The 24,612-nt window shown below is 44.7% G+C and overlaps 1 protein-coding gene across 1 annotated transcript; it reads right to left on the minus strand.

Moving 5' to 3' along the window:
* Positions 1-520: 520 nt before the first annotated feature.
* On the minus strand, positions 521-7,302 carry LOC116355552 (uncharacterized threonine-rich GPI-anchored glycoprotein PJ4664.02-like). The gene is made up of 3 exons (XM_031799999.1): positions 7,208-7,302; positions 2,162-4,187; positions 521-2,020 (listed from the first exon to the last, which is right to left on the minus strand). The coding sequence occupies exons 1-3, from the start codon at positions 7,300-7,302 to the stop codon at positions 1,445-1,447; spliced, it is 2,697 nt and encodes an 898-aa protein (XP_031655859.1). The 3' UTR covers positions 521-1,444.
* Between the last annotated feature and the right edge of the window lie 17,310 nt (positions 7,303-24,612).

The following is a 24,612-nucleotide window of genomic DNA, read 5'->3' on the forward strand; positions in this document are numbered from 1 at the left end:
CCGTGGTATATTGTCCATGTACTACACCTCCCCGGGCCTTATTGCTTAAATAATCTCCCTCACAAGGCTTACTTTTACTTATCTAAACATTTACTTAACTATAAATCGGCACCAGTTAATCTCTGTAACCTATCCAATAAAATACAAAACCACTTTATTGGAAATACATGACATTAAATTCATCCAAACCTCTCTCTGGCTGTGGATGGATGAAGTCATCCTATATAAGTTTGGCCTGCAACTAGGCCCAAGACTGTACCACTTTCATCCCACAGGGGCATGATGTAAAAAGAGAGAGAGAGCGAGAGCTTTGTTACTCTACATGATACATACAACTACCGTGTTTGTTCGTGAACAGTGAGATATGACAACAGTAGAAACAGCTAGCGAGGTGAGGTTGCAGGCCTTTACTACGGTGAAAGACAGGGAATGTGCCTGCTCATCTGAACAGTGGCACTACACAGGGCCTGAATGAACTGAACATATATAGTATAGACTCACTCACACCACCATGGTTCACCAAGTTTACACGGTCTGTGAGTGCCTGTGTGTTTATTTTGAGAGGGTGAGGGAGTGTGCTGTATATGTATAGTGCAGAGAATACATAGAGAATACATAGAGAATACATAGAGAATACACAGAGAATACATAGAGAATACACAGAGAATACATAGAGAATACACAGAGAATACATAGAGAATACATAGAGAATACACAGAGAATACATAGAGAATACATAGAGAATACATATGAAAGTGACAATAGTTGTGTTTTGACCAGATTATTTAATACATGACAGTTTTTTTTCTTCCATTGGAGATTCTTTACAATCAACCACAGCATCCATACATTCACATTCCCACACGTATTGTAATACTCTGCAGTTAGGCAGTAACTGATCAATAACAAAACACATATTGACGTCAATGAATCCTGGACCTGTTATTGCAGCCCTGAACTCAAGTAGTATTTCTTCTATTAAAAAGCCAAAACTTGTTTTACCTACTGGCAGATACATTTGAATACCAACAGAAATACATTTTGTTTGAGGTAACAACAAAAATATAAAGTAGCTAAAAACTACACTACATCAGTACGGAGTCCAGGTTTATACAGATGGACTCCAGTGTTAGAGCAATACAGATGGACTCCAGTGTTAGAGCAATACAGATGGACTCCAGTGTTAGAGCAATACAGATGGACTCCAGTGTTAGAGCAATACAGATGGACTCCAGTGTTAGAGCAATACAGATGGACTCCAGTGTTAGGTATTTACAGATGGACTCCAGTGTTAGGTATTTACAGATGGACTCCAGTGTTGGGGCTATACGATGACTCTTTTCCCTTTCAGACTGAACCCCACCAACCCCCTGTGTTAGTCCTATGCAGTCATCGGTTAGTCTTATAATGGGAGAATGTCCACCTTCTGGGTGTGCTTCCAGTGTTAGTCATTGGGGTTTGAGGAGCGAATGCATCGCTTTAGTGACCTGATCACTCCTCCACTCTTCTTTCTGCGCCGCCCACTCTCATGGGACGACGACTTACGAGACAGCACCAGTGTCCCCTCCTCCTCTGTACCTTCTCCCTCCTCCTCTCCTCTCTTTACCTCTCCTTCTCTCTCTCCCTTTCTTTCTCCCTCTGCTTCTCTCTGTACATCTCCTTCTCTCTCTACCTCTCCTCGCTTTCTATCTCCCTCTCTGTCTCCCTCTCCTTTAGTGTCAGTCTCAGTCTCTATAGCAGCAGTCGCCATGCTATTAATCGATAAGGGTGTGACAAGGGTTGCCATTGGGGAAGTTGCCATGAAAGTGGCCTTTCTTTTTTTTGTGACAGAGGTTGACGTGGTTGCGGTTTCCATGGAAGCGGTCTTGAGCTTGGTTGTCATAACAGGGATTGACGTGGTAGTGGTTTCCATGGGAGGGTTCTTGGTCTTAGACATGATCTTAACCCTTGACTTGGGTTTGGTCTTGGAAGTGGTTTCTGTGTTTGTGCTGTCTGTCCTGGTCAGGAGTTGTAAGTGTTTCTGGAAGACACAATAAGATTAGATTAGAGAAACATTTTTAACATATAGAAACCATCACCTGAATAGTCGAGCTACACACACACACACACATCTGTAGGGATGGAAACCACACAGGGTTAACACACACACACCTACACACACCTGTAAGGCTGAGCTGAGCACCTCTGGGTCCAGGGAGGCTCCATAAACATCCCAGGTCAGTCCATCTTCATCCCACTGCACCTGTTTCATACTACTCCTCCTCTTGCTGTGATCCCTCTCTCCACTCCTCCTCCTCTCCTCCTCCTGTACCACCACCTTCAGACAGGACCTCCTCCTCCCCATCTCCCCCAGCGGGGGAGAGCTGCTCTCCTCCCACTTCACCTCTTCCTCACTCTCCTCTCCAGAGCTGTCCAGACAGAACATACTGGAAGAAGGCAACATCAGGTTGGAGTGGGAGCCAAGCGATGACCTCAGGTTCAACCTTGACCCTGGAGGGGACCCCAAGATTGACTGTGAACCTAGATAAGAGTTGTAGCCAATGTGGGAGTGGGACCGAGGGGGGGACCCCAGATTACTGTCCGACCCATGATCCTTTATGGAGCTCTGGAAGGACTTTGACCTAAAGTTGAACTTTGACCCTAGAGGTGACCCCGCCTGCACCCCTACCTCAACCAGCTCCCTCTGTGATGTCATCGTCCCCTCATCCTTGAACCCTGACCCCTGGGGTGATGATGTCATCAAGTTCATGACCCCTGAGTGGGCAGAGTTATAGCAGCAGCGGTGGCAGCCATCCAATCGCGAGTCACTGAGGGAGGAGACTAAAGCCACCGACCTCTGACCTCGGTCAGATGGACAAGTGCGCCTCTGTAACCATGACAATGCCAGGTGAGATGGTGGGCTCAGGAAAAACACCCAAGGGTCCATCACCACATCTTGCTGCTGTACAGGGCTGCCCAGGCTAACACCCAGGGGATGTGTGTTGTTGTTAGGACTGGGACTGGGTTTTGCATTCAGGATAGGGGGCTTCTCTCCATAGCATGTCCCCACACTGGTGCACCCTGGCTGGGGTGGGACCAGCTCATTGTTGCCCCTCTCCACTAGACCTTCCTCACCTTGAGCTCTACAGGAAGGAGAGGGGAAGGGGTAGGGGGAAGAAGAATGCTTGTGGGGGGAACGAGCCTCGTCTGTGTAAGGATTTGGTGGGCATCCTTTATGTGTCAGGGATGAGGCTAGGGGTGAGGTTACAGGTAGGGGTGAGGTTACAGATGAGGTTACAGGTAGGGGTGAGGTTACAGGTAGAGGTGATGTTACAGGTGGGGGGGAGGTTACAGGTAGGGGTGAGGTTACAGGTAGGGGTGAGGTTACAGGTAGGGGTGAGGTTACAGGTAGGGGTGAGGTTACAGGTGAGGTGACAGGTGAGGTTACGTGTGAGGGTAGGGGTGAGGTTACAGGTGAGGGTAGGGGTGAGGTTACAGGTGAGGTTAAAGGTGGAGTTGTGGGTAGGGAGGATATTAAAGGTAGGGGTGAGGACACAGGTGAGTGTGTGTGTGTCTGATGGGGTGTGTCTACAGTTAGGTGTGATGGTATGTATTGTAGGGGGTGGCATGATTGTAGTGTTGTGGCGTGTGTGGGTGTGTTTAGGGGTGAGGTTACAGTTAGGGGTGAGGAAGACTGAGACTCTGATGCCAGTTTGGAGCAGCGAGTGAAGTATGAGACGCAGGGGCTCTCCTCAGTTATAATCCAGGGGCGGGAGGCCCCTCCCTTCCACATGACCGTCTCTGGCGTGCTGCCGCCACTACACACACTCCAACTCTCCACACGCTCGTTGCCAAGGGGAGAGCCGTGCCCGTGTATGTTTTGAGACGTGTGTGAGGGTGTGTTTTGTCTGTATTGCTGCTGCTGTGTGAGTTTTGGTGTTTGTGTGTTTGGGGAGGAGTGTGTGTTATGGCTGGCGCTACGTCTCAGCTCCAGTTTTGCCCAGGCCGGGTCTAGCAGATGCTGGTGTCCGGTTGCCATGACTATGTCCATGGAGCTCTTGGAGAGAGAGTAGATGGGCGAGCGTTCTTCCTCTTCTTCTCCCCCTTCATTTCTCTTTGTCCTGAATCCACCTGTTGACCCAAAATGGCAGCTGGCAGGGGGGAAGTGGTCCGATGACGGACACCAGCGCCTCGCCGTGGCAACAACACTGACAAATAGGAAGAAGGGATCAATCAATGCGTCTTCCAGCAGTGGCCTGGTTGTTTGTTCTACTCAGATTAATTCTTTCTTTCTTTAATTTCTTTCCCTCTACTCCCTGTCTTTCTTTTCTTTCATAAACCCTTCCTGTCAGATGCTCCCTGACTCTTCTCTTACTCTTTTGCAACACACGCACACGCACACACACACACACAGACACAGACAGATTAACTTCCGGTAATAAGATTACAAAATCCAGATTAATTCGATTATTTAGTAAAACGTAGGATTGAGTTAGAGTTAAGAGATCATTTAGCCCTAACAGGTGGCCACTTCCTCGCCCTTCTGTCTCTCTCTCTTCCTCTCTCTCCCTTCATTGTCTTTTCCCTGGGGAACAGCCTTCGTTGTGTTTTCGCTGGTGACCAGCCGCTGTGTTTTTGGTTGTGGTTGTGCCAAATTGTGTCAAATTGGCTGGGTGTCCTTGGGTGGTGGACCATTCTTGATACACACTGGAAACTGTTGAGCATGAAAAACACAGCAGCGTTGCAGTTCTTGACACACTCAAACCGGTGCGCCTGGTATTTACTACCCCGTTCAGAGGCACTTCAATATTTTTTTCTTGCCCATTCACTAGTGCTGGGGAAGCCAAGCTTCCAACAGTTAAGAGTTTCCAACCGATTGTGTTGAAAATAGATTCATTACTCGATACTGATCAACACAGTGTACGCTAGTGGCACCTGCTGGTCAAAATAATTTAGAGCAGCCAAATTATTATAGATGATACCCCATAGCACGTGCGCAGAGTAGCATTTTTGTCTTTGACCCGAAACCAATAACAAAGCAATCAGGTGGTTGTTCGGCGAAACAAGGCTTTGGATGTTATGCCACAAAAATATAAATAACGTACATTTTTCTAAACCAATCCCATCTGTAGTTGGATTTATTACACCCGTTACTGAAATGGCTGTTCCAGTTTAGGTAGTCTCATTCATTTACCTTTCAAACTATGGCAGCCATTCTAAATGCAGATTATGGAAATCCACTTTAGGATTTCAATTGTAATTATACATCACTTTGCTAGCCAGTTTGTGACTTGATGTTGGGTTTTCTTTAGCTTATGCTGGTCTCCAGTGTCCAAAACACAGTGAAGGCTAGTCACCAGAAAAAACACAACGAAGGCTGGTCACCAGCAAAAACACAAGGAAGGCTGGTCTGCCAGCTAGACCATGCTGATCAGATCAGATTTACCACCTCGACCCTCATATCCAACTAACAGATCCAGAGTTGAGTTTTATCTTTTTTTCCCACAATAATAATGTCTGCACACTAATAAAGCAGCTCACTGTTTGCATTTTTGTTCACATGACAACCAAGAAACGCAGGGCAGGATCAACTAGAAAATCATTGTGTAATGTGAGCACCCACGTCCTGGGGTTGAGGATAAACAGAATGAAATGGGGAAATGGGAGCATCCACGTCCTGGGGTTGAGGATAAACAGAATGAAATGAGGAAATGGGAGCACCCACGTCCTGGGGTTGAGGATATGTGAGCACGTCTAAGTCTAAGCACGTCTAAGTTAAGATTTTAGAAGTTGTATAGTGTATGCCCAGCATTAAACAATGCTAGTCAGACCACCTTGAACAGCATCCAACAAGCACTGACCAGCATGGACCAGCAGAAGAGGAGAATAACAATAGGCTCATGGAAAACAATTCAACTAAGTTTAGCTCTCTGGATCCTATAATTGAGTTAGCGATGAGTTGAAAAAATACAAAGCCACATGACCACGCCAACTGAGTGTTTGTCCTGTGTCCTGTGTCTGTGCCAGACAGTGTGTTTGTGGGTGTAAAAAAACAAACAGTCAAACTGCCTGCTATTGGAGAGAAAAACACACACACAACACACATCCAAATTTATCCTCAATCAAACCAACCCATCTCCTCTGTCTCCTGTCTCTCTCGCACAAACTGACCTCACCTTACAAATGCTTTAGGCCAGTTTCACACACACAAATTAAACCTACAGATGAGGTTAAATATATTGGCACCCTTGCTTGGTTCACTATTTCTTTTCAAATAAGTTGACATTTAAAAACTTTGTTTGATTTACAACTGCACAGGACCAAGAAAATATATACTTTTCAATTTAAATGAAGATGTTTCACTTCAAAGTAAAAACCTTTCAAACTAAATTATAAAAAATTCAAATAAATTTGGTTGGAAGCACTTATTGTCCTTTACTGTGTAATGTATCTCACCTGTGGTACGTTTCAGGTGCCTACAGGGTAAAACATCGCCATTCAACCAGTCTTGAAAGAAAAAACTAAACATTCTGCTCGATTTAACTAGGCAAGTCAATTAAGAACAAATTCTTACTTACAATGACGGCCTAACGCGGACGGCGCTGGGCCAATTGTGCGCCGCCCTATTTGACTCCCAATCACGGCTGGTTGTGGTATAGCCTAGAATTGAACCAGGGTCTGTAGTAACACCTCTAGCACTGAGATGCAGTGCCTTAGACTGCTGCGCCACTCAGGAACCATTGCATTTTAAAATACAAGGGTGTCAAAATATTTGACCGCAACTGTATTCCCGGACTAAGATACTTTCAATGGAGAGTCAATATTGAGCGTGCCATCTAGTCCAGGACTATGTTTAATCCGTGGAAATCAACCTGTACTCACGAACACTCACTCTTTCCCAACCATGGGATATACTCTATAGTGTCTTACCTTTATGAGTCCTGTTGTACTCTACTGCTCTTCTCCTCTTATACACCTGACTCTACCTGCTTCATACTGCTCCTCCTCTTATACACCTGACTCTACCTGCTTCATACTGCTCCTCCTCTTATACACCTGACTCTACCTGCTTCATACTGCTCTTCTCCTCTTATACACCTGACTCTACCTGCTTCATACTGCTCCTCCTCTTATACACCTGACTCTACCTGCTTCATACTGCTCCTCCTCTTATACACCTCTCCTCCACACCTGACTACCTGCTTCATACTGCTCTTCTCCTCCACACCTGACTACCTGCTTCATACTGCTCCTCCTCTTATACACCTGACTACCTGCTTCATACTGCTCCTCCTCTTCCACACCTGACTCTACCTGCTTCATACTGCTCCTCCTCTTGTACACCTGACTACCTGCTTCATACTGCTCCTCCTCTTGTACACCTCTCTTCCACACCTGACTACCTGCTTCATACTGCTCCTCCTCTTGTACACCTCTCTTCCACACCTGACTCTACCTGCTTCATACTGCTCCTCCTCTTATACACCTGACTACCTGCTTCATACTGCTCCTCCTCTTATACACCTGACTACCTGCTTCATACTGCTCCTCCTCTTGTACACCTGACTCTACCTGCTTCATACTGCTCCTCCTCTTGTACACCTGACTCTACCTGCTTCATACTGCTCCTCCTCTTATACACCTGACTCTACCTGCTTCATACTGCTCCTCCTCTTATACACCTCTCCTCCACACCTGACTCTACCTGCTTCATACTGCTCCTCCTCTTGTACACCTCTCCTCCACACCTGACTCTACCTGCTTCGTCTTCCTCTTATTCACCTTTCCTTCATTCCCTTCTTTCCTCTCTCACAATCATTCTATCACTTCCTCTCTTCTGTCTCGCTCTCTAACTCTCTCTCTGAGCCCAAGATGAGCAGGTGGCCGTGTGTGTGTGTGACTTAGAGCTGTAGCATTAGCATTAGCCCTATGGATTAGCATCTTGTCATCTCATTAGCTGCAGCTCTGCTCTCTCAGACTGACCAAATCCCTGAGGTGTGTGTGTGTGTGTGTGTGTGTGTGTGTGTGTGTGTGTGTGTGTGTGTGTGTGTGTGTGTGTGTGTGTGTGTGTGTGTGTGTGTGTGTGTGTGTGTGTGTGTGTGTGTGTGTAACGATTATTGCTCAGATGGAAAATCAACATTTTTCCCGATGGCCCAATAAAAATAATATGAATGATGTTTGTTTGTGTTGATTTCCACGGCCCAGATTAAGCGTACTCCTGGACTGGCACGCTCAATGTTGAATCTCCATTTAAAGTATTTTTAGCCTGAGAATACAGTTGAGGTCTGATATATTGGCACCCTTGCATTTTGAGCAGAATGTTCCGTTTTTTCTTTCAAAACTGGTTGAATGGCGATGTTTTACCCTGTAGGCACCTGAAAGGCACCACAGGTGAGATACATTACAAAGTAAAGGACAATAATAGCTTCCAACGAATTTCATTTAAAAAATATATATAATTTAGTCCAGGCCATTTTTTACTTTGATGTGAAAAATCGTATTTTCATTTTTGGAAGTTTGTTTAAACACAATCTACATGAGGACGCCCCCATCCACATCAATGGAGCTTAGGACTTAACACATTCCACACAGTCGTGTAGAGGGCACTACGACGCCTCTTCCCCCTCAGGAGGCTGAAAAGATTTGGCATGAGCCCTCAGATCCTCAAAAAGTTCTACAGCTGCACCATCGAGAGCATCTTGATTGGCTGCATCACCACTTGGTATGGTAAATGCACCACCCTCGATTGCTCCAGAGAGTACGTCACTGGGGCCAAGCTCCCTGCCATTCAGGACCTCCATATCATGCTGTGTCAGAGGAAGGACTGAAAAATTGCCAAAGAATCTAGCCACCCAAGCCATAGACTGTTCACTTTGCTACCATCTGGCAAAAGGTACGGACGGGAGCATCTGCTCTCGGAACAACAGGCTCCAAGACAGCTTCTACCACCAAGCCATAATACTGCTAAATAGTTAATTAATGGTTACACAGTCTATCTGCACTGACCCTACCCACTAGGCACAGACAGGTTGAATCAATGTTGTTTCTATGTCATTTCAATGAAATTACACACTCACAAGATGATATATGCAATACATACTAGACACACACACACACACACTACAATGGCAATCTCACACAAAACCCACACACATACACTTCATATGTACACAAACACACACACTTTTACACTCATCATATGCTGTTGCTACTCCGTTCTTTATTTTACTCTCATTATAATCTATCCTGATGCCTAGTCCCGTTACCCTGCCTTCATAGACATATCTACCTCAAATACCTTGTACCTCTGCACTTTGATCTGGTATTGGTACTCCCTGTATATACCACCACATTGATCTGGTACTGGTACTCCCTGTATATAACTCCACATTGATCTGGTACTGGTACTCCCTGTATATAGCTCCACATAGATCTGGTACTGGTACTCCCTGTATATAGCTCCACATTGATCTGGTACTGGTACTCCCTGTATATAGCTCTACATTGATCTGGTACTCCCTGTATATAACTCTACATTGATCTAGTACTGGTACTCCTTTATATAGACCCACATTGATCTAGTACTGGCACTCCCCATTTATAGGTCCATTCTTAAAAAAAAAATGTTTACCCCCTTTTCGTGGTATCCAATTTGTTAGTAGTTACTATCTTATCGCTACAACTCCCGTACGGGCTCGGGAGAGAGACGAAGGTCGAAAGCCATGCATCCTCCGAAACACAACCCAACCAAGCCGCACTGCTTCTTAACACAGCACGCATCCAACCCGGAAGCCAGCCGCACCAATGTGTCGGAGGAAACACTGTGCACCTGGCGACCTGGTTAGCGTGCACTGCGCCCGGCCTGCCACAGGAGTCGCTAGTGCATGATGAGACAAGGATATCCCTACCGGCCTAACGACGCTAGGCCAATTGTGTGTCGCCCCATGGGCCTCCCGGTCACGGCCAGCTGCGACAGAGCCTGGGCGCGAACCCCAGAGTCTCTGGTGGCACAGCTGGCGCTGTGATGCAGTGCCCTAGACCACTGCGCCACCCGGGAGGCCCATGTAGGTCCATTCTTGTGTATTTTATTCCCCTTGTGTTAACAATTCTTTTCTTTTTATTCGTCATCGTACCGGAAGGGCTCATAAGCAACATTTCACGGTTAAGTCGACACTCGTTGTATTCGTTGCATGTGACAAATAACATTTTATTTGATTTGTGTGTGGCCTTCGTTGTGTTTTCACTGGTGACCAACCTTTGTTTTGCTTTCGATGGTGACCAGCCTTCATTGTGTTTTCGCTGGTGACCAGCCTTCATTGTGTTTTCGCTGGTGATCAGCATTTGTTGTGTTTGTGCTGGTGACCAGCATTGTGTGTTTTTACTGGAGACCAGCATTGTGTGTGTTTTCACTGGTGACCAGCCTTCATTGTGTTTTCGCTGGTAATCAGCATTTGTTGTGTTTGTGCTGGTTACCAGCATTGTGTGTTTTCACTGATGACCAGCCTTCGATGCGTTTTCACTGGTGACCAACCTTCGATGTGTTTTCAATGGTGACCAGCTTTTGTTGTGTTTTCGCCTGTGACCAGCCTTTGTTGTGTTTGTGCTGGTGACCAGCCTTTGTTTTGTTTTCGCTGTTGACAAGCCTTCATTGTGTTTTTGCTGGTGACTAGCCTTCGTTGTGTTTGTGCTGGTGACCAGCATTGTGTGTTTTGACTGGTGACCAGCCTACAATGTGTTTTCACTGGTGACCAGCCTTCATTATGTTTTCGCTGGTGACCAGCCTTCGTTCTGTTTTGTGCTGGTGACCAGCATTGTGTGTTTTCACTGGTGACCAGCCTACAATGTGTTTTCACTGGTGACCAGCCTTCATTGTGTTTTCGCTGGTGACCAGCCTTCGTTCTGTTTGTGTTGGTGACCAGCATTGTGTGTTTTCACTGGTGACCAGCCTATAATGTGTTTTCGCTGGTGATCAGCATTTGTGTTTTTGCTGGTAACCAGCCTTTGTTGTATTTGTGCTGGTGACCAGCCTTAGTTTTTGATGTTGACCAGCCTTCATTGTATTTGCGTTGGTGTCTCGCCTTGGTTGTTTTCACTGGTGACCAGCCTTCATTGTTTTTTCATTGGTGAACATGCTTCATTGTCTTTTCACTGGTGACCAGCCTTCGTTTTGTTTTCAATGGCGACCAGCCTTCGTTTTGTTTTCAATGGTGACCAGCCTTCGTTGTGTTTGTGCTGGTGACCGGCATTTGTTGTATTTGTGCTGAATACCAGCCTTCAGTGTCTTTTCGCTGGTGAATAGCTTTTGTTGCATCTTCCCCTAACCCAAGTCACATAATAAGTTGTATTCACTCACTCTGTGTGCAATAATTGTGTTTAACATGATTTTGAAAGACTACCTCATCTCTGTACCCACACATACTGTACCTTACGCATACATATGTAAGGTGAATTTCAAACACAGATTCAACCACAAAAACCAGGGAGGTTTTCCAATGTCTCACAAAGGGCACCTATTTGGTAGATGGGTAAAAAAAAGCAGACATTGATTATCCCTTTAAGCATGATGAAGTTAGACTTTGGATGGTGTATCAATACACCCAGCCCAACAAAGATACAGGCGTCCTTCCTAACTCAGATGTCAGAGAGGAAGGAAACTTCTCATGGATTTCACCAGGAGGCCAATCGTGCCATTAAAACAGTCACTGAGTTTAAACTGAGGATGGATCAACAACATTGTAGTTATGCCACAATAGTAACCTAATTGACAAATATATATATATTCTAAAACATGCATCCTGTTTTTAACAAGGCACTAAAGTAATACTGCAAAAAAGGTGGTAAAGCAATTAACTTTTGGTCCTGAATACTAAGTGTTATGTTTGGGACAAATCCAATACAACACATTACTGAGTTCCACTCTCCAAATTTTCAAGCATAATGGTGGCTCCATCATGTTATGGGTATGATTGTAATTGTTAAGGACTGGGGAGGTTTTCAGGATAAAAAAATCAACTAAATGGAGCTAAGCACAGGCACAATCCTAGAGGTTAACCTGGTTTAGCAGACACTGGGAGATTAATTATATTATGACACAAGGCGAGACCCAGATGCAGACACAGGAGGCAGATGGTTGGAGTTTAAGATGTTTAATAAATCCAAAAGGAGTAGGCAATAGAATGGTCGTGGACAGGCAAAAGGTCAAAACCAGTTCAGAGTCCAGGAGGTACAGAGTGGCAGACAGGCCATAGGTCAAGGCAGGCAGAATGGTCAGGCAGCTGGGTACAGAGTCCAGAACAGTCAAGGGTCAATACTGGGTTGGCCTAGAAAAAGGACAATATCAAAGGCCGGAGTACGGGAAAAACCACTGGTTGACTTGGAACATACAAGACAAACTGGCACAGAGAGACAGGAAACACGGGGATAAATACACTGGGGAAAATAAGCGACACCTGGAGGGGGTGGATACAATCACAAGGACAGGCGAAACAGATCAGAGTGTGACAAACTCACCTTTCAGCAGGACAATAACCTAAGACGCAAGGCCAAATCTACACTGGAGTTGCTTACCAAGAAGACTGTGAATACAGTTTTGACTTAAATCGGCTTGAAAATCTATATCAAAACCTGAAAATGATTGTCTAGCACTGATCAACAACTAATTTGACAGAGCTTGAAGAATTATTATTATTATATATTGTTTTATCCACAAGTGTCAAAGGTCAATTGTCTGGTTCATAACAATTGTTTTGTTCACAGTACTCATTATCAATAGAGAAATATCTACATAAAAAACTTTTATATCTTATATTCAGTCTCTTTAACAGTACATATAGATATTGCTATTCAATGAATTAGTATCTGTACCAAAATAAAGGCATTTCACTTACAAATAGTGCAAAAGGTATGCATTCTAGCATGTAAAACCATCAAATTGTATGTGTGTTGTCCAACACATAGCAACAGATTACCCTGTATAGTAGTGTAAAAATAAATGTTACACAATTCTACGCAATCGCTTAGCATGAGGCTACGCTAACTAGCAAACTTTATAACAATTAATTATGGCAACAATATCAAATACTAAAACATCTAACTACAAGGATTCATTTTAGAATAAGGCTGTAACATAACAAATGGTGTAAAAAGTCAAGGGTTCTGAATACTTTCCGAAGGCCCTGTATTTCTTATTAAATATATTTAATTAAAATACATTTTTACACAAATACATTGCTAATATATTTAAAATAAATTATTTGACCAATTCTGAACATTTTGACATACAGTATATTCCAAAAATGTATTTTAAATTAATACAAATTTAATGAATTAATAAATAAAAACTAAATGTATTTTAAATTATTACAAATTTAATGAACTAATAAATAAAAACGAAATGTATTTTAAAAGTATTTTTTTCTGTTTGGGGAGGTGATAACACCATGCTAGAAGCGGACGTCTGGTTGTAATTGGTAAACTGTTTTAACATTGAAATGACAGGTTTCAGTGAAACCCAGCCTTCCTTTCCACTGTGTAGTCTTATCAATAGTATCAGTCTGTCACTGATAGTGAAAGTGGATCCTAATGGCTCAGGGGCGGATTTGCCATCTGGAAATTCTGGAAAATGCCAGATGGGCTGGGCATTTTTGTTGTTGGGTGGTCTGGTCAAAGTTGGCACACACACACAAACAATGATATACTAAATAAAACAATGAGAAAGGTGACATGGCCATACTAATCTATAATGAGCCTTTTTTAAAAACCTTTATTTAACCAGGCAAGTCAGTTAAGAACAAATTCTTATTTTCAATGACGGCCTAGGAACAGTGGGTTAACTGCCTGTTCAGGGGCAGAACGACATATTTGTACCTTGTCAGCTCGGGGATTTGAACTCGCAACCTTCCGGTTACTAGTCACACGCTCTAACCACTAGGCTACCCTGCCGCCCCTTTGGCTGATCAGTGGGCAACAGCCGGCCCCCCGACCAAGCTGGGCCGGAACGTTTTTTCTGATAGGCTGAGCTGAGGTCATGCAAAGACACATTCAATGTCAAATGCGACATCAGCAAAGAGACCTGCTCCGACTCTCTCATCAGTTAGACAGACAACATCATGGATAGTAAATACATTTTCTTTTAAACAGAAAGGTAGCCTATACAGCGCCTTGCAAAGGTATTCACCCCCCTTGGCATTTTACCTATTTTTTGATTTACAACCTGTAATTTAAATGGGTTATTATTTAGATTTCATGTAATGGACATACACAAAATGGTAAAATAAAAAAAATAAAAAAAAAAACTGTTTCAGTCTTCCAGAAATTTGAGACTGGGACGAAGGTTCACCTTCCAGCAGGACAATGACACTAAGCATACTGCTAAAGCAACACTTGAGTGGTTTAAGGGAAAACATTTAAATGTCTTGGAATGGCCTAGTCAAAGCCCAGACCTCAATCCAATTGAGAATCTGTGGTATATCACTTAAAGATTGCTGTACACCAGCGGAACCCATCCAACTTGAAGGAGCTGGAGCAGTTTTGCCTTGAAGAATGGGCCAAAATCCCAGTGGCTAGATGTGCCAAGCTTATAAAGACATACCCCAAGAGACTTGTAGCTGTAATTGCTACAAAAGGTGGCTCTACAAAGTATTGACTTTGGGGGCTGATTAGTTATGCCCGCTCAAGATTTCAGTTTTTTTTGTCTTATTTCTTGTTTGTTTCACAATAAAACTTATTTTGCATCTTCAAAGTGGTAGGCATGTTGTGTAAATCAAATGATACAAACCCCCCCCAAAATACATTTTAATTCCAGGTTTTAAGGCAACAAAATAGGAATGCTAAGGGGGATGAATAATTTCAAAAGCCACTGTACATGTAGAAAGAGCACATTCTACATTGTGACCTCACTCAAAATGTCCTATTTTTTGGGTGGCTAAAACCATTATTTGGTCAAACAGAAGTGCATTATCCTCATGATTCCTGTAATGAAAGTGTCTGCCCTGCTCCTGTGCCCTTGCTGGGCCCTGTTGATGTGATGAGCAAGCCGCTCTCCTCTACCCCCATAGCTCTCCTCTACCCCCATAGCTCAAGAGAAAAATGCAGTCTGATCGTATAACATTTCAAAATGTAATTGCGGGAAACACACAGCTTTGGAAGCTTCGCCCGCTTGTCCTTGTCGAAGAGATGAGGGTCTCAGCTTTCTGGAGGTATAATTTGTATTTCTCAATATTCAGGTGAATAGCAACTATTTTATATTTGATATGGCTTTGAGATATGGAGTTGTGCGTGTGAAATGTGCGAGGGCATACCCCTAAAGGTCACATAACTACTGGCAGTGGGTATTATATTTAAAGTTAGCAATGGGTTCTGAGTTTCCACTTCCAGCAGGTGTTGAACCCCATATGAATTAGCCTATGATATTAGTTAGTGCACATAAAGATGTATGTAAGTAATCTCTATTGAAACAAAAGAAATCTGGAAATTCTGGAGTTCTATTTTGACTAGGATGACCAGACGTCCCTGATTAGCCTTCATAAGGAAAAAAGCAACTCTGAAGTTGCTTTTAAGCCAGTATTTCAATAATCAAACGCTGTATCCAATGAGATTTGGCATGTACAAATCTAGCCCTGTACCAAACTCGTTTGCTTGTGTGGTGATCAGTAATACAATACAAACCATCGCATGAACCACAATGCCCATGGCCAGAAAGTTCATCCAACAGCATAGGCTACCAAACTTGGGTGATTGTAAAATTACTAGATAGACAATTTTTTCTATCCGGTTTTAATTCCCAGAATATGGTCACCTTAATTTGGACAGTAAAATATAGCAACTATTGTCTACACATCAACCCAAAATGCATGACTATCATTGGATTCGGATGTAAGTCAAAATATCCTGCTTGGACGTGTTAGATGAAACAACTTCTGAATGACTTTATAAGATGTTGAGCCAACTCACTATATGGGTCTAACAAATCATGGGCTGCTGCCACCAACTGTTAAGCTAGTGGCACCGGTGATAATGAGTTTGCAGCGTGTGCAGTGATGTGGTCTGGTGTGGATAAAATTCTAGGGCCGAATTGTCCCAGTCTTCCCCTGGAGTGGCTACAGGTTATATGAGCAGGTAACACACCTACCTTGCACCTGTTATGAAAAATATTCATATCAGAAGAAAAACGAAAATACATTAAGTCCACTATTTAAGGGACTTTTGTTTATAATGTCATTGTTTTATCAAGGCATATCAAGGTAATTCTCTTATAAATCAACTTCTGTTAGGTCAAATCGGTCAGCCGTATTGGCACTCCCTAGTAGGAACAGTCCTCCATTGGAATGAATGGCATTCTATAGTATTTTAATTAAATGTTTCAAGGACAAAATTAAATATATTTAAGTGTTTTTTGTTGTTGTTGTAGTAGTCACTGTAACATTAGTACACTCTTTAAAAAAAAATGTTATGTATTTTTTTATTGTACTGTTTTGCTCATATAATATAATTTAAAAGTCTGTATTAAGGTGTCTATAATATAATAAACATGTCAAAAATGATATGAATAATACATGTAATAAATGTAAATAAATGTCATTCTATAGCTTTTACCTTTTATAGCAATAGTACAGAAAATAACAATTTAAAACAACATCTTGGCCATGTTCTGTTCTAATCTCCACCCGGCACAGCCAGAAGAGGACTGGCCACCCCACATAGCCTGGTTCCTCTCTAGGTTTCTAATCTCCACCCGGCACAGCCAGAAGAGGACTGGCCACCCCACATAGCCTGGTTCCTCTCTAGGTTTCTAATCTCCACCCGGCACAGCCAGAAGAGGACTGGCCACCCCACATAGCCTGGTTCCTCTCTAGGTTTCTAATCTCCACCCGGCACAGCCAGAAGAGGACTGGCCACCCCACATAGCCTGGTTCCTCTCTAGGTTTCTAATCTCCACCCGGCACAGCCAGAAGAGGACTGGCCACCCCACATAGCCTGGTTCCTCTCTAGGTTTCTAATCTCCACCCGGCACAGCCAGAAGAGGACTGGCCACCCCACATAGCCTGGTTCCTCTCTAGGTTTCTAATCTCCACCCGGCACAGCCAGAAGAGGACTGGCCACCCCACATAGCCTGGTTCCTCTCTAGGTTTCTAATCTCCACCCGGCACAGCCAGAAGAGGACTGGCCACCCCACATAGCCTGGTTCCTCTCTAGGTTTCTAATCTCCACCCGGCACAGCCAGAAGAGGACTGGCCACCCCACATAGCCTGGTTCCTCTCTAGGTTTCTAATCTCCACCCGGCACAGCCAGAAGAGGACTGGCCACCCCACATAGCCTGGTTCCTCTCTAGGTTTCTAATCTCCACCCGGCACAGCCAGAAGAGGACTGGCCACCCCACATAGCCTGGTTCCTCTCTAGGTTTCTAATCTCCACCCGGCACAGCCAGAAGAGGACTGGCCACCCCACATAGCCTGGTTCCTCTCTAGGTTTCTAATCTCCACCCGGCACAGCCAGAAGAGGACTGGCCACCCCACATAGACTGGTTCCTCTCTAGGTTTCTAATCTCCACCCGGCACAGCCAGAAGAGGACTGGCCACCCCACATAGCCTGGTTCCTCTCTAGGTTTCTAATCTCCACCCGGCACAGCCAGAAGAGGACTGGCCACCCCACATAGCCTGGTTCCTCTCTAGGTTTCTAATCTCCACCCGGCACAGCCAGAAGAGGACTGGCCACCCCACATAGCCTGGTTCCTCTCTAGGTTTCTAATCTCTACCCGGCACAGCCAGAAGAGGACTGGCCACCCCACATAGCCTGGTTCCTCTCTAGGTTTCTAATCTCCACCCGGCACAGCCAGAAGAGGACTGGCCACCCCACATAGACTGGTTCCTCTCTAGGTTTCTAATCTCCACCCGGCACAGCCAGAAGAGGACTGGCCACCCCACATAGCCTGGTTCCTCTCTAGGTTTCTAATCTCCACCCGGCACAGCCAGAAGAGGACTGGCCACCCCACATAGCCTGGTTCCTCTCTAGGTTTCTAATCTCTACCCGGCACAGCCAGAAGAGGACTGGCCACCCCACATAGCCTGGTTCCTCTCTAGGTTTCTAATCTCCACCCGGCACAGCCAGAAGAGGACTGGCCACCCCACATAGCCTGGTTCCTCTCTAGGTTTCTAATCTCCACCCGGCACAGCCAGAAGAGGACTGGCCACCCCACATAGCCTGGTTCCTCTCTAGGTTTCTAATCTCCACCCGGCACAGCCAGAAGAGGACTGGCCACCCCACATAGCCTGGTTCCTCTCTAGGTTTCTAATCTCCACCCGGCACAGCCAGAAGAGGACTGGCCACCCCACATAGCCTGGTTCCTCTCTAGGTTTCTAATCTCCACCCGGCACAGCCAGAAGAGGACTGGCCACCCCACATAGCCTGGTTCCTCTCTAGGTTTCTAATCTCCACCCGGCACAGCCAGAAGAGGACTGGCCACCCCACATAGACTGGTTCCTCTCTAGGTTTCTTCCTAGGTTTTGGCCTTTCTAGGGAGTTTTTCCTAGCACCGTGCATCTACACCTGCATTGCTTGCTGTTTGGGGTTTAGGCTGGGTTTCTGTACAGCACTTTGAGATATCATCTGATGTATGAAGGGCTATATAAATATATATATATTTTTTTTCAATAGTACAGCCATCAGTGGAGGCTGGTGGGAGGAGTTATAGAAGGACGGGCTCATTCTAAAGGCTGAAATGGAATTAATGGAACAGAGTCAAACATGTTGTTTTCATATGTTTGATGTCTTTGACTCTGTTCCATTAATTCCATTCCAGCCTTTAGAATGAGCCCGTCCTTCTATAACTCATCCCACCAGCCTCCACTGACAGCAATCCAAGATAGCTTAGCAGTCGGACGTGTGTTTGTCTTGTCCCGTGTTAATTAGTCTGTAAATAGTCTGTTTTCGTTCTTTTTCGTGTATATTTTAAATCTCACTTTCCATCTACAAACTAAACATACAGTCGTGGCCAAAAGATTTGAGAATGACACAAATATTAATTTCCACAAAGTTTGCTGCTTCAGTGTCTTTAGATATTTTTGTCAGATGTTACTATGGAATACTGAAGTATAATTACAAGAATTTCCTAAGTGTCAAATGCTTTTTTGGCAATTACATGAAGTTGATGCAAAGAGTCAATATTTGCAGTGTTGACCCTTCTTTTTCAAGACCTCTGCAATCCGCCCTGACATGCTGTCAATTAACTTCTGGGCCACATCCTGACTGATGGCAGCCCATTCTTGCATAATCAATGCTTGGAGTTTGTCAGAATTTGTGGGGTTTTGTTTGTCCACCCACCTCTTGAGGATTGACCACAAGTTCTCAATGGGATTAAGGTCTGGGGAGTTTCCTGGCCATGGACCCAAAATATCGATGTTTTGTTCCGCGAGCCACTTAGTTATCACTTTTTCCTTATGGCAAGGAGCTCCATCATGCTGGAAAAGGCATTATTCATCTCCAAACTGTTCCTGGATGGTTGGGAGAAGTTGCTCTCAGAGGATGTGTTGGTACCATTCTTTATTCATGGCTGTGTTAGGCAAAATTGTGAGTGAGCCCACTCCCTTGGCTGAGAAGCAACCCCACACATGAATGGTCTCAGGATGCTTTACTGTTGGCATGACACAGGACTGATGGTAGCGCTCACCTTGTCTTCTCTGGACAAGCTTTTTGTCCGGATGCCCCAAACAATCGGAAAGGGGATTCATCAGAGAAAATGACTTTACCCCAGTACTCAGCAGTCCAATCCCTGTACCTTTTGCAGAATATCAGTCTGTCCCTGATGTTTTTCCTGGAGAGAAGTGGCTTCTTTGCTGCCCTTCTTGACACCAGGCCATCCTCCAAAAGTCTTCGCCTCACTGTGCTTGCAGATGCACTCACACCTGCCTGCTGCCATTCCTGAGCAAGCTCTGTACTGGTGGTGCCCTGATCCCACAGCTGAATCAACTTTAGGAGACGTCTTGGCGCTTGCTGGACCTTCTTGGGCGCTCGGAAGCCTTCTTCCCAATAATTGAACCACTCTCCTTTAAGTTCTTGATGATCCGATAAATGGTTGATTTAGGTGCAATCTTACTGGCAGCAATATCCTTGCCTGTGAAGCCCTTTTTGTGCAAAGCAATGATGACGGCACATGTTTTCTTGCAGGTAACAATGGTTTATTTTTATTTTTTATTTTACCTTTATTTAACCAGGCAAGTCAGTTAAGAACAAATTCTTATTTTCAATGACGGCCTGGGAACAGTGGGTTAACTGCCTGTTCAGGGGCAGAACGACAGATTTGTACCTTGTCAGCTCGGGGGTTTGAACTCACAACCTTCCGGTTACTAGTCCAACGCTCTAACCACTAGGCTACCCTGCCGCCCCTTGACAGAAGAAGAACAATGATTCCAAGCCCCGCCCTCCTTTTGAAGCTTCCAGACTGTTTATTTGAACTCAATCAGCATGACAGAGTGATCTCCAGTCTTGTCCTTGTCAACACTCACACCTGTGTTAATGAGAGAATCACTGAAATGATGTCAGCTGGTCCTTTTGTGGCAGGGCTGAAATGCAGTGGAATTGTTTTTGGCGGATTCAGGTCATTTGCATGGCAAAGAGGGACTTTGCAATTCATTGCAATTAATCTGATCACTCTTCATAACATTCTGGAGTATATGCAAATTGCCATCATACAAACTGAGGCAGTAGACTTTGTGAAAATGTATATTTGTGTCATTCTCAAAACTTTTGGCCACGACTATACTTTCCTGCAACCCGCCTCACCCAATGTGGTACGGATCTGCAATTGTTTTATACCTTATATCTGGAACCTTCATCATTAGCTAGCCAGCAAACTAGCTACTAGCTAGTAGTCATTGTTTGCCACTGCTAGCTGTCTTCACCTTTAGCTCAGACGCTAGCCAGCTTTGGCTCAGACGTTTACCTGCCAGTCTGCACAGCGCGAAATCAACCCCGAGCATAACGTACTGCTTTTCTCCACCGCATCACCAGTCGCAAGCTCTGGACCATTACACCGGATCATCGCAGCTAGCTAGCTGAAACCGAGTGGCTACTGTTGGCTAACACCTCTGTCCCAAAGAAAGCACCAGTTATCCTTGAGCTAGCCTCGAGCTAGGCCCATCTCCCGACCAGCCGACGGAGTATACCAGCTAATTATAGCCTGGACCCTTTATTGTCGACACGGAGCGCTGCCGATCCACCACGACTGGTCTGCTGACGTAATCATCCGATGTGGTTTCAACAGGCTTTTCCATTGCCATGTCCCCGAAGATCCATCTGCTAGCCCCGGCCAGCTGGCTTTCTGATTGCCGTGTCTCCCGCTCGCCTAGTGTAGTAGCGACTACCGAATGGCTCCGACTCACCTATTGTTGCTCACCGGACCCTAAGATCACTCGGCTACACAGCTGATGCCTGCTGATCTGTTCATTAACACTGTACCTCATTTTATTTATCTGTCGGCCCCAGCCTCGAACTCAGGTCCTGTATGTACCTAACTGACCCTCTCTGCCCATTCATCGCCATTTACCCATTGTTGTCTTAGCTCTCCCAACAAACACCCATGATTGCTATATGCCTATCTCTAATGTCTATATGTATTGTCTACTGCTCAACATGCCTAAGATAGCTCTTTTGTCCCACCCCCCACGAATGCGGAGACCTCACCTGGCTTAACTGGTGCCTCCAGAAACGCAACCTCTCCCATCGTCACTCAATGCCTAGGTTTAACTCCACTGGACTCACTTCCTACCATACCCTTGTCTGTATATTATGCCCTGAATCTATTCTACCACACCCAGAAATCTGCTCCTTTTATTCTCTGTTCCCAATGCACTAGACGACCAGTTTTTATAGCCTTTAGCCATACCCTTATCCTACTCCTCTGTTCCTCTGGTAATGTAGAGGTTATCCCAAGCCGTGTAGCCCCCAGTTCTACACCTATTCCCTAAGCGCTCTCATTTGTTGACTTCTGTAACCGTAAAAGCCTTGGTTTCATGCATGTTAACATCAGAAACCTCCTCCCTTTTGTTTTTTTGTCTAACACTCTAACCACTAGGCTACCTGCCGCCCCAAAAGCTCTTGTTGGCTGGCCCTCACTACATATCTGTCGCCAAACCCACTGGCTCCAGTTCATCTATAAGCCTGTGCTAGATAAAGCCCAGCCATATCTCAGCTAACTGGTCACCATAGCAACAACCACCCATAGCTCACGCTCCAGCAGGTATAGTTCACTGGTCATCCCCAAAGCCAACACCTCCTTTGTCCGCCTTTCCTTCCAGTTCTCTGCTGCCAATGACTGGAACGGATTGCAAAAGTCACTGAAGCTGGAGACTAATATCTCCCTCACTAACTATAAGCATCAGCTGTCAGAGCAGCTTACCGAGCACTGCACCTGTACATATTCTGTCCCTCTCCTCGCCCCTACCTGGGCTCGAACCAGGGACCCTCTGCACACATCGACAACAGCCACCCTCTGCCCACCTCGTTACCCATCGCTCCACAAAAGCCACAGCCCTTGCAGAGCAAGGGGAACAACTACTTCAAGGTCTCAGAGTGAGTGACGTCACCGATTGAAGCGCTATTAGCGAGCACCCCGCTAACTAGCTAGTCATTTCACATCGGTTACATACACAGCACATCTGTAAATAGCCCACCCAACTACCGCATTCCCATATTGTTCTTTTTTTTGTGCTCTTTTTCACCCCAGTATCTCTACTTTCACATCATCATCTGCACATCTATCACTCCAGTGTTATTGACTGTACATTTGTCTATCCCATGTGTAACTCTGTGTTGTTTTTGTTGCACTGCTCTGCTTTATCTTGGCCAGGTCGCAGTTGTAAATGAGAACTTGTTCTCAACTAGCCTACCTGGTTAAATAAAGGTGAAATAAAAAGAAAAAAGAAATAAAATGTCATCATCATTACTTAAATTAAAAACTAAACAATTCTCAGTTTTATAAATGCAATTTTACAATTATTTGTGTGAAACACGACTCAGACTCATCCAAACTCTAGCGGTATGGTAGCTCAATGTAGGGTAGTTTCATGGCAAGAAACGGAAGTAAAAAAACACAGCTCATTCAAAATCCTCTAACCTAACAGCAGAGCACATTCGACACACCCCACACCCAGATAAAACAATGACAGATATTTCACCGGATGTATAAATGTGTAACATCCGTTTGGCAAATTTACTTATCGACGAAAAATGTGATCTCAATAGTTTTCTGTTCGCCAAACTAAAATATGCTACGAACAGAGTGAACTAAGTTTTGTAGACTTTACCCTTTGCCAATTTTAAAAAATGGAATTGTTTAGGAGTGCAAAGGCGAATTGAGTTATTGAAAACGCGTACTTCACAGTTGGCGTTTCCCAACGGAAATATGCAAATATCACAGGCACAAAGCCGTATAGCGCTGCAAAGGTGACCCTATACTAGTCTCATCATTCTACGACAAACACACATCTATTTATATCTAATTGAATTAAAACAAAACTTTTCTGAAAATGTAAAATTTGAAACCACTGTGTTCATCACGAGGGACAAACATTATGTTAGATGACATCTCTATCGACTTCCGGCGCCAACAGAGATGGCCGCCTCGCTTCGCGTTCCTAGGAAACTATGCAGTTTTTTGTTTTTTTTACGTGTTATTTCTTACATTAGTACCCCAGGTCATCTTAGGTTTCATTACATACAGTCGAGAAGAACTACTGAATATAAGATCAGCGTCAACTCACCATCAGTACGACCAAGAATATGTTTTTCGCGACGCGGATCCTGTGTTCTGCCTTACAAACAGGACAACGGAGTGGATTCCATGCAGCGACCCAAAAAAACGACTCCGAAAAAGAGGGAAACGAGGCGGTCTTCTGGTCAGACTCCGGAGACGGGCACACCGTGCACCACTCCCTAGCATTCTTCTTGCCAATGTCCAGTCTCTTGACAACAAGGTTGATGAAATCCGAGCAAGGGTAGCATTCCAGAGGGACATCAGAGACTGCAACGTTCTTTGCTTCACGGAAACATGGCTCACTGGAGAGACGCTATCCGAGGCGGTGCAGCCAACGGGTTTCTCCACGCATCGCGCCGACAGAAACAAACATCTTTCTGGTAAGAAGAGGGGCGGGGGCGTATGCCTTATGGCTAACGTGACATGGTGTGATGAAAGAAACATACAGGAACTCAAATCCTTCTGTTCACCTGATTTAGAATTCCTCACAATCAAATGTAGACCGCATTATCTACCAAGAGAATTCTCTTCGATTATAATCACAGCCGTATATATCCCCCCCCAAGCAGACACATCGATGGCTCTGAACGAACTTTATTTAACTCTCTGCAAACTGGAAACGATTTATCCGGAGGCTGCATTCATTGTTGCTGGTGATTTTAACAAGGCTAATCTGAAAACAAGACTCCCTAAATTTTATCAGCATATCGATTGCGCAACCAGGGGTGGAAAGACCTTGGATCATTGTTACTCTAACTTCCGCGACGCATATAAGGCCCTGCCCCGCCCCCCTTTCGGAAAAGCTGACCACGACTCCATTTTGTTGATCCCTGCCTACAGACAGAAACTAAAACAAGAGGCTCCCACGCTGAGGTCTGTCCAACGCT

The sequence above is a fragment of the Oncorhynchus kisutch genome, linkage group LG20, assembly GCF_002021735.2.
Source record: "Oncorhynchus kisutch isolate 150728-3 linkage group LG20, Okis_V2, whole genome shotgun sequence".
NCBI lineage: Eukaryota > Metazoa > Chordata > Actinopteri > Salmoniformes > Salmonidae > Oncorhynchus > Oncorhynchus kisutch.